Here is an 11,246-nt window from a genome sequence, read left to right on the forward strand (position 1 = left end):
ATCCCACGTTGTGATACGATGCTATAAATAAAATGCTTTCATCTCGACACCTCTTTTTCACAAAATCATATTATGCACACCAAACTTTTAATCATGACAAGATATCTATGAAATGGTTACTAAATCAGACTGCAGAAATGATTTCTCCACCCAAAAACACATCAGGTAGCCAAGTATCTTTCTAACACTCTAATTAATTACTGAGACATCGTCGTTTTTAGAATTCAAAAACCATAATTCTTAGAATTGAAAACTTTCTTAGGATCAAAATAAAAAAGGGCTCAAGCAAAAATTTATATTTTCATTGGCCTTGCTGTATACAGCCGAACCTGTGCAAGACTGCCACCCATTGTCAAGGAGAAAAGTGGCCTTATAAGACAAGTGGCCGTCTTAGGCCGGACTGATTAAGATGAAGAAAACAAACCATTCGTTTCTGAGGTCCCAACCGAAGGTAACCGCATTGTTGTTGTTGTTATAGTTGTTCTTTTCGCTGTTTTTTTCTTTTATTGCTGCTTTTGTGCAAGGGTGACAATAAAACTAAATGTGTCCGACAAGGAGGACCGAGTGCAATGGTAAAACACACGGGTCGCCACCACTCAAGAGTTCATGTTGACATCCATTGTTACTTTGTTACAGACTGGGTAAACAGTGACCACTCATCTCACTTACGATTTGTGTATGGATTCTGGGCGGGGCTTGTGGGTTTTGAGGGATCACACGCTCACCTCACCAGCAGCTGAAAATTTGTTACCTATCTATTTGTCAACAGTGGGAGGGGCCTACGAAACATGATCGGTTGGAGGGACTACCTAACAACAACGACAGGTAATAGGATTATGAAGGCTCGCCCACAGTGCACAAATTATGACAAAACATAATGGAGTCACTAAGGTGGCAGTCTAAGACAGGAGTTATGGCTTAGTGTGATAGGAGTTGTGTGTCAAAAAATGGTGGCCCCGGCCACGTTGGACAGGTGCCCGTTTTACACAGTTAAATTATATAGAAAAAACGCAAGGGGGGAAATGGAAAGTTGCAGTCTTATAGAGGTGGCGGTCAGAGCAGGTTCGACTGTATATTAAGTCAATATAATACATCTGGTCTAGACAGTAATTATAACAATGTCATGGAAACTAGCAAGTCTCTGAAATTGAACTTTTTTTCTGCAGGCATTAAGATATTACCGTAGAATACTGATGTGCTGGTAAGGGCTTTGGCGAGGTGTTAGATTCCTCATCCTCTATCTCTTGGTCGACGTCAGTCTTCTCAGACATCGCCAAAACCGATGCCTATTATAATAAATCTGGAGGAAAGAAAAAGAAAACAAGATTCAAGGACTATAAACAAACATCCTGTTGATATTATTACACATTTCCATGAAGTCCTCCAAATCCAAATTCATAATATTGGTCAAGTTTAAAATAGACATGATACTTCTTTTTTTTAAATGAGAATTTGATGCTTTAAAGTTTTATTTTTGTTGTGTCACCGACAATTTTGGATCAAGAATCCGAGTCACTTTCAAAATCAAGATTGTTTAAATTCCTCCACAACAACACATGCTTGCTTTTCTGCATTCCAAGGCCAGTAGTCGTCTTACAAGTTTTAAAAAAACGGTCCTTAAACTAATTTGTTCTCTCAATTTAGAAGATTTGCTCGAGTTTTTTGCTCTTGAGAACAATTTGATTTCCTTTTCAACGCATTACCTCCAGAGGAAGGGGGTTTCCCACTATGCCAGAGCCCTCTTTTGGTATAAAACCTAATGATAACGATATACAGGTGTCGCATTCAACCGGACCGGTTCGTTGTCCTCGTTGGATCCGACCTGTCATTGAACGTGACTAAGGCTAAAGTAAAGAAAGGAGACAAGTTATTATTATTACACGATGTACCAATACCAGTAATTAAAACAGTTGTTCCCCCTGATGACGAAAATCTCAAACAGCATCAGTGTGCACGTATTTGAGCTGTGTTCTGACCATCATTTCTGCATTTTAAACTATTTTTTTTCGGAACATTTCTCGCGTGGAAACATACCCTCTCACATCTAGGCCTAGATATCTACAAAGTAAAGGCAGGAGCTTGAATTTTTTTATCAGGGGAAAAAAAGAAAATTGAAAAGAAGGAAGGTCTCGATCTAGACCTATCCATCCAGTTTCACAGAGCCCGCATCGCGTTCCCACCCAACCACCCTCTCCCATCCCTACCGTAGGCTAACCCTCGCCCATCCTCTTGGCTTTGGAGCCCATATTAAGAGGCACACTAGATCTAGCAATACAATGTGTTGGGAATCAATGATGGGCCTTGTGCTCCGCGTGAGATGGAGAGAAAGAAGAACAATTCTTCGCTTTTCAGGCTGGTAATTGCTTTTTTTGGTTATCGCGACCTCGTTGAAATCAACTTCAGTCTGTTTGCAACTTCGTTGGAGCTGACGTACATTTACAAAGAGATATATATATAGTATAGAGGTAAAAAATCGGGGATTAAGGATTGCCTCTTTGGAGCTGACTTCTCGTTGAATGCAACACCCATTGAACATGTCACTAAATCGGTTATTAAATCCAAAGAATTTAACCTATTTTTGTAGTTCGTCATCTAATGAAAGAACTTCCGAAAGAAAGACCTGTTTTCAGCAGTTGCCGAAAATTAATATTCATTTATAAATTATTATAAACGTTTATTCATTATGATTCATTATCATTGTTGAAAAGGAATGTGACAAAACCTCTGTCATCGACTCAACAGCAGCACAGCAGTTCTACCTGCAAACCGCTGGGAGCAGCTTTCCAGTATTAAGGAGCTAAAATGACAATTAATATTCTTGATCAAACAACGTTTTCCAGTCGTAGCAAAAATTGAAAGATAAAAAGAATGAGAATAAAACTTTACTTTTACACGCATGCAGATGCACTGCTTTAGGGAGCCAGACTGCTGTATTTTTTGCTGCAGAACATGGCCACTCAAACCATTGCAAATTAATTGTTTTCAAGAAAATATCAAACCTTATTTTGGAAAAATCAAAGTCAAATTATGGTGTACCCCCTTAAACTTCCCAGTTTGTTAAAAAAAAAGTGAAACGTAACTACTTAATGAAATCCTGGAGTTTTAATGTGATCTTTTCTATGATCGTAGAATCAGGTATTTTCATAGAATCACTCCGGTTTCGCGTCACATCCACTACCGGAAGTCAGCTCCTTCACCACTTTAGTGCCATCAGATGACGAATGAAGTCAGTTGTTTTTTTCTTTAAGGCTTAGTTTTAGCCTTTTTTTGTGTGTTTATGCATGCTTTTGAAGTCATTATGGGAGTTTCAGGGGGTCTCCCGACAGGCGAGTACTTAATAGCTGTGTAGTGTGTGTGTATGGGGGGGGGCCGGGTGTTCACAGGGGTTGGACCCAGAAAAGATGTACTGTGTAGTCACTCAGCTGGACCGCATCACTTTATCGATCGATATCTGGGCCAAGACAACTTGGTAACTATTTATAAATTTGACCAGCAATTTACTACATCATTTCTTTACAAGGGCCTGCGCACTTCCCGGTCGAAGAAAAAAATTCTCTATAAATTTAGTCTTCAATTTGGTCAAAGTAAGCCCGCCCTATAGAAATCTATAGGGCCTGCATGCTTCCCGGGTAGCCCGACTCGCGCCCTATATATGGCCTGCATGCTTTCAGGGTTTATTTTGCCCAGGCCTAAGCTGTACCATTCCACAGGGATTCGTCAGGTTTCGAAGGGTTTTATCATTAAACAATACCGCAAATGAAATATTACAAAACAATTGGGCCTTTAAAGTAGCAACGCTAAATGGGCTTTCACGCGCGGCAAAATTTGGTCCCCATTTGCGTGCGAATTTTTGGACCAGGTGAGAACGTAAGTGACTAACTTTCTCAAATTCAATCTGCGCTATTTCTGGACCAATGTGAATGAAACTTGGCAACCAATCAGAAAATAGGGCAGTCTAATGATATGTAGACGAAGTTTGTACACATAAATTGACCTATATATTTGGTGTCGGAAACACTTTCCTATCAGGTAAACAGAAAACTATAAGGAGCTTGATATTCAACATCGAGAAGATCTATCTTTCCTCTATACTATAGTGCCCTCAAATTCTAAAGTTCTGTGTCAAGTAGTTGTTTAGAATTTATCATAAAGGTACCACTACCCCCCTACCCAAAGCGGCTTCCCACGGAGAAAGGCCATTTTCCCCTCATTCCCTCAGCAAATGTATGTGACCTACAAATCCCCGCAAGACTATTCCGAGCCCGTTCATTGGTTACTTGTAAAAGGGCAATGGCGGGCGAGCGCATCCGGTTGTTCTTCTCTGCTCGCCTCGAAAGGAAAAAATGTTTTTTAATTGTACGGCATGCTAGATTAATTAAATAGACCTGCATGTGAGCCTCAACCAGATTGTCTGAAAATTTTGTGCACCCCCCCCCCCCGCCCCCCAAAAAAGCCTTAGTGGGTGTCATAAGGAAGGACATCCGAGTAACGAGCGACCACCCCAACAAACACAATAAAGAAGAGACCTAACCCTAACCCTACCCCAAAAAGAACCTGCATCGGGCCTCATCTTAAAGGGATTCGCATGTAAAAAGGCCAAAACAAGTACTAAATGAAAAAAAAAATTTAATTAAAAAACCACACTCCAAAACAAACAAGGAGCATATATTCTAGATTCTTGATCTAGATCTAGATCTAAATTTTATCTATATGGCTTACATCTACATTGCTATAGGGTTTGATACAATAACACAATAGAATTGGAATATGAATCCTCCATATAGACTATAGATCTAGATCTAGATATCTAGATCTACTAGACTAGTAATCTAAAAAATAAATCTAGATATAGATATAGAAAAATCTAGATCTAGATCTAGATCTTGAAGAACAAGTGAATAGGAATAGATTCTAGGCTTTGAACTAGAAATCCGCATCCGATTCCGAACAGAGGGACTCAGCTGAGACTATAGATCTAAATATAATAATAATAATAAATAATTCACGCACCTGATGAAATGCTTATTTTTACCAATATTAATATTACAGCACAACCTATGATAGGGTTTGACACAATAGAATTGGATTATGAATCCTCCATTGAGGTCTATAATGATCTCTATATAAATCTAGATCTAGATTCTATTAGAACAAGAGAGTCGGACTTGAATGAATCCACACGATCTGAACAATTGAATTAGTCAACAAACGAAATTGAAAATGGCCGCTCGAGCACGAAACTGAAAGTAGATAATTTAAGTTGTCCTTTTTCGTATTCGCATTTCTACTTAGGTTCCGACAATTATGTCGGAAACGCCGACGTCGGCAGTCGGCGGTGTGCGCGTCGATGGTCGGCACGAAAACGAAAGTGCCGACGAAGCCGACGGGAGAAAAAGGGGTCGCTGGCAGTCGGCCAGGCCTCGCACTACGCACATTGACTGATACTAGGCGGGCCTAGCGATAGCATCGGCCGGTTCGTGGGTCGGGTCGCGATTGTCGGACTTCAGACGATTGTCGGCAAACATGCAGGTCTAATTAAATTATATTTTATGGTTGGCGAAGTCTAAAGTCATTTAAGAAAGATTTGCCAATATGTGGGTAATCCACATTTTGCCGACCTTTACAACCCCATGTAACTTTTTTAAATTTAAGAACCAATTCTTAAAATTCAAAAAGCATACTTCTTGGAATAAACTCTTTCTTAGGTATCAAAAAAGGGCAAAAGCGAAAAATTATATTTTCATTGGCATTGCTAAAAGGCCAAAACCCCTTTTTAATTTACAGTGAATAGATCTAATAAACATTTTTATTTTAAAAATAGATTAAAATGAAAAAGAAAAGTGCTTCAGAATAAAAGAGTGTAATTTAACTGCCGAGAGTTGGGTCTTATTACCTTACATTTTTATTTTTTAACAAGTCCAAGACGGTACAAACGCAACCTGGAAAGAATAATAATTTTTTTTAAACGGAGTAGCTCTAGATGTGTATGCTCCTGTACGCATAGCCTCGCAGCTATGGGTACAGTCCTCCATTTTACATTATATAACAAGCTAGGCTTGGTAGGCGGATCATATAATAACCAGATACTACAAGTGGACAAACTTAACCTGGAAGCGTGCAGGCCCTTTATAAAGGCCGTGACTGCGTAGCCAGGCTACCCGGGAAGCGCACAGGCTCTATATATAGGGCTGACCTACTTCGACCGGGAGGCGCGCAGGCCCTATATAAAGTATAAAGGGCATAGACGTTGACCTTTTTTAATGGAAACTTTCAGTATTCCTTGGAAAATGACGTAGTAAATTACAGGTCAAAGTCATAAATAGTGACCAATGACTTTGCAAGTTATCTGATCTCTACCTTGTAGAGCGTCTCTTGGCCAAGATATCGATCGATAAAGTGACGCGGCCCAGCCAAAGATCGTTAATAGTAAGATAGTTCACTCCTTTGAGTCAATTAAAAGAGTGTCCACAAAATCCGGTGGCTTCCTCTTCGGAGGGCCGTACGCAAAGCTATAGCACAAAAAAAAAACCCACACATAAATGCAAAAAAAAACAACATAAGAGCGGACCATTGCACAGCTAGGCTCAAAAGTAGTTCCAGCTTCATTCAGTGTTGGGTCCACAAAGTTCAATCTTTGAACCTTCAATCTTACTGAATTTTTTTTTTTTTTTAAGCAGATTTCCATAAAAATACGGAAGCTTAGAAGCACTAGGCAAAGGTTGGGAGGGGTGGGGATAGCATGGTAAGGAACCTAACCCTTACTAACCTGGATCCAACAAATAGACTGCATAAAACACAGTGCACTCAATCAGGTGTGTCAGGTTATATCACTAATCAGGGAGTGCAACTCAGGTCTAACTTTCACAATTCCTCATACAGAGTGCCCACTACGAATGGGATCGGCAGATCACCTGACACGGTCGCCTCAAAAACATGTAAATTGGTTATCAGTTTCAGGCAATCAAGTCCAGCGATCGGCCATATCCAGCCACACAGTGGGCACCCTATTAGCCTACTGAAGTGACTGATTCGGACTCTACTCTATTCGGACTCTGAAATGAGTCTAGCATGACGTCCTTTATACCTCCGACCCTTGTTCCTAAATATTTCCAGCATTTATGAAATTTTTTTCGATTATAATGATAACAATAGACGTGAGCTTTAATATCCAGTTACTAGATCTCTATCTAAACTGGCCATCCCTGGGTTATTAGTTTGAACAGAACAACTAAGTTGAGTTGACCTTGACGGGGGCAAAGTTAATTAGGTCGACCAATGAGATTGCGTGTGTAGCAATATCGCACTCTCTGCTTGCTGTGGGAAATGGTGTTAGGAAGAGGCCACGGCTGTCCATCCTGTGCGATGTGACTTCAAAAATAAATAATTGTAACAGAAAAACAACAAAATGAAATTAAATAGATGTATGTGGAAAGACCATTGGTGGTGGAAGTACAGTGGAATGCGGATTCAACGAGGTCACCGGGCTAGACCTAAAATCTCGTTGAATCTGAGTGTTCATTATAGCAAACATGAGGTTTTGTGCAGATAATTACAGGCACTGAGCAAGTAATGTGTAAAGAGAAGTCCCAAGTAGTGCCTGAAATGCCTGCATATTATGAGCTGTGTAAAAAAAAAAGACCGATTCGTTCAGAATCTGAGAATCGCGCCTGTTTCATCTTGATTGTTTACCAAAAAGTTGTGTTCCTGTGTAGAGCCTAGCATACGACAACTTTTGATTACATAGACCAGAGCACAATTCATTATATAGATCTGACGCGTTTGTATCTGCGACGTTCAACGCCGGGACCACTATTGCCCCCCCCCCTCCCCGACACCCATGCAGGCTGCCCATCCGACCCCGACACACGCTAGAGTAGACACGTGCGCGTGTCAACAACGCATGTGTTGGTATGAAAAAAGACCGCTGATTGGTCGTTTGCAATCGGTTAAGTGAATAATGGTTCATGATGCAGGTGCAATGGATGGTTTCTGGGAATCCGGGAATAGATAAAGTTCGTTCTGGGAGAAAAATTAGCGAAGCCAGGTCTGCGGGGGCTGTTCACCCTGGAAGCGACCTCGTTGAATCCGAGCTCGCTAATTTAGGTGCTCGTTGAATCCGGGTTATTTTTATTGATTTTAAAGAAGAAAAAAAAACGGGGAATCCATCTCATCTCGTTGAATCCGAGTTCCACTGTAATGATGACACTGTGGTAGTGGTGGTGGAAAGACCATGAGTTGTCGGTTACCATAGGCCTACTTAGACACTGCCATTGGGTAGTCTAATGAGAGTGCAGTCTTTTTACTTTCTAGATCTAGAGTCTAGTTCCAATTCTGGGTTATGTAAAGGCCGTCATTATTCGGACTCGAGTCCGAATAACATTTTTTCATATTCGGACTAGAGTCCGAATAAAAAAATTTCATATTCGGACTCGAGTCCGAATAAGAAAAAATGCTATTCAGACACGGGTCCGAAAAAAAAGGAAGTGTCTTCCAGAAAGATCTAACATTCAGTGCTTCCAATTTTCCGCCATTTTTTAGTTTCCCCCGCACCTTGTCTGCCGATCCGATGCCCGCCGCCTCGTTGATACGCCCCCCCCCCTCCCCATGTTTCCCACTTTCTCTGTTGTAGAAAAAGGTAAAATTGAAGATTAGCAGATCTCCTGGCACCTGCATATTATGAGCTGTGTAAAAAAAAAAGTTGTGTTGCTGTGTAGAGCCGAACATACGGCAACTTTTGATTCCATAGACCAGCGCACAATTCAGTACGTAGATCTAGGTCAAGACTAGCTTATTATTGTAATGATCAGTTGCCGGGGGGGAGGGAGACTGACGCGTATGCGACGTTCAACGCCCGGATCGATAGCCCCCAAACACGCACACACAGCCACACGTGTGCAGGCGCTCTAACTTTTCAGGCCGGCCTCAAATTCATCATAAGATAAACTCGGCTCCGGCACAATTTAACGCCATTTTGCCCAAAGAGATCTCAGTCTCTACCCAGCCTGAGGCGAGTCATGAGTGAGGCAGGACAGGAAGCCGGAGTCACGAGTCGCAGGAAGTCGGAAGTGATGTCATGCTGGACAAGAATCAGAGTCCGAATAACATTTTTTCATATTCGGACTCGAGTCCGAATAGTCACTTCGTTATATTATGTAAAATCCCCCGCCGACAGTCATATTATGTAACCCCCTTACACTCACATAACTCACAAAGAAGCTGAGTCCGAATAAATAAAACATTTTTTTCGGGCCCATGTCTGAATAGATAAAACCCATAAATTCGGACTTGAGTCCGAATAGATAAAAATTATATCCGGACTCGGGTCCGAATAGAGCTGGCCTTAGCCTACACTTTACTTCAGGTTAGCCTGGGTAAAGACCTACTAACCAGTTTCACAGAACAAACTCGGTAAGACCTTCTTCAGGGGACAGTATTAGTATTTCCTGCCTGAGGCTAAACCTCCCTGAGCTAATCTCAAGTAACTTGTTTATTAGCAAGCGGAGTCAACAAGCAGAGATACGGAACATTGGAAGTGGCTATTCTCATCCGGGGTGAGAATAGAAATACGATCGACCTCTCACCCCGGGTGAGACTTGCGACCGTAGGCTATTCTCACCCGGTTTGAAACAAGACCTGTTTTTCCTAATTTCTGAATATTTTCTATCGATGTGGATGATCAAATTGATAAAATCCAATAAAAAATTACGTTATAGCACAAAAGTAAGCTAATTTGATCGTCTTCAAAGTTGCTATGGCTATTTCACTGTTCGAATCGAGCCGAACTACGCGGGTCGCCATTTTGTTTTGCCCGGAAGTTCTCGTAAGATCTACTCCTCCCCTCTCTCTCTGTCTCTTTCTGAATACTGTCTATCGGTGTGGACGATCAAATTGACCAAAACAAAGTTAAAAAATGATGTTAAAACACCAAAGTAAATTAATTTGGTTGTCTACAAAGATGCTACGGCTATTTAACTTTTCGAATCGAGCCGAACTACGCGGGTCGCCATTTTGTTTTGACCGGAAGTTCTCGCGTTACTCCTCTCTCTCTCTCTCTCCACTGCCCACAGACAAAATTGTACGCTTTTAGTAGGCTACAGTTGTAATGGAACGTTTGTTCACGGCACAGAATTCTACAATTTTTCTGTTATCACAGTGTAGAATTCTGTGGTTTAGGGTGAACGCAAAATTTGTTGGCCTAGATCTAGATCTAGGCTATAACGGTGAGCGCGCACCGGGTGAGAATAGCCAAAAGACTCGCCTGCACTATTCTCACCCCGGGTGAGAATAGAGGTGGCCCAGAGATACATCTCACCCTGTCTGCTGTTATTGTGATTGAGGCTGAAGGTGAATGTGAGCTTTCAGGCTGAAGTATGCTAGATCTAACAACTAAAGATTCAACCACTGAAGTAAGTCAAGATCTAAACGTCTCAGACTAATTTTACTGACTTATCAAGCGCTCGGCGAGTTAACAGAGCTCAAGTGAGAACTTGAACGGGTGCGAATCTTCGACACTGGGCCTTGTGCAGCAAATACAGCTACGGTCGTAACGGTTAACTGTGTAGAGCCTAAATCAAGCTGGTGTAGCTGCCTTTCATAGCATTCATGTGCCATGAGCAGTGCACGGACGTCCAAAACTCGAAAATAAAAGATAGGACTCACATCATAAAAACAATGGAAATATTTCTGTTGATGTTGTTAGACTGTTTTACCTTTATTACCTGTAATGTTTTGATGATGTTTGCCACAAGTTACACCAAAAAGAAAAAGATCAAACTATTAAATTTTACGCTGCAACTTAACTTCATGTATTTACAAACTGATATCTACAGAAAAGAAAAAAACGCGATGAGCACGACATGTAAAATGGAAAGCTAAAGACACTCTGTTTCAAACAACTTCTGACAACATCCATGAAAGCACAATCATGTCGCGCATGCGCAAATTCGGGGTCACCGATTTTTTTCGTTTGGCTGTTAGTAAAACAGGAATATTCTCAAAATTTGCACACAAATCTTATGTCGTGCATACATTTATTTTGCAGATTAGGACAAATTTCTACTTGAATAGCACAACGCATGAAATAAGCCTCATTTGATCAATTTTTTAGCACAAATTCAGATTCATTTCCGGGTCATGTTGGCATCCATGTTTGGTCACGTGGGAGTACATTGCCTCAACGCAACAATCCTCTCTCATAGATTTTGCCAATTTGCCGTTTTACATTTTACAGTTGACTGCTTGACACT

At 41.0% G+C, this 11,246-nt stretch overlaps 1 protein-coding gene across 5 annotated transcripts in view; it reads right to left on the reverse strand.

Annotated features, from left to right (window-relative positions):
- The window catches only part of LOC101846530 (eukaryotic translation initiation factor 4E transporter), a 51,092-nt gene extending 39,884 nt beyond the window's left edge, over window positions 1-11,208 (reverse strand). For 2 of the 5 annotated variants that reach the window (XM_035972316.1, XM_035972314.1), the window contains exons 1-2: window positions 10,719-11,207; window positions 1,182-1,300 (exon numbers count right to left, since the gene is read on the reverse strand). In XM_035972316.1, coding sequence (XP_035828209.1) covers window positions 1,182-1,271 — 90 coding nt within the window. In that variant the 5' untranslated portion in view covers window positions 1,272-1,300; window positions 10,719-11,207. Of the gene's footprint in view, window positions 1-1,181; window positions 1,301-10,709 lie in introns of all 5 variants that reach the window. The other 3 variants (XM_035972318.1, XM_035972315.1, XM_035972317.1) reach the window with 3 other exon arrangements.
- Window positions 11,209-11,246: the final 38 nt, after the last annotated feature.

This window comes from Aplysia californica, unplaced genomic scaffold (assembly GCF_000002075.1).
Source record: "Aplysia californica isolate F4 #8 unplaced genomic scaffold, AplCal3.0 scaffold00646, whole genome shotgun sequence".
Classification (NCBI taxonomy): domain Eukaryota; kingdom Metazoa; phylum Mollusca; class Gastropoda; order Aplysiida; family Aplysiidae; genus Aplysia; species Aplysia californica.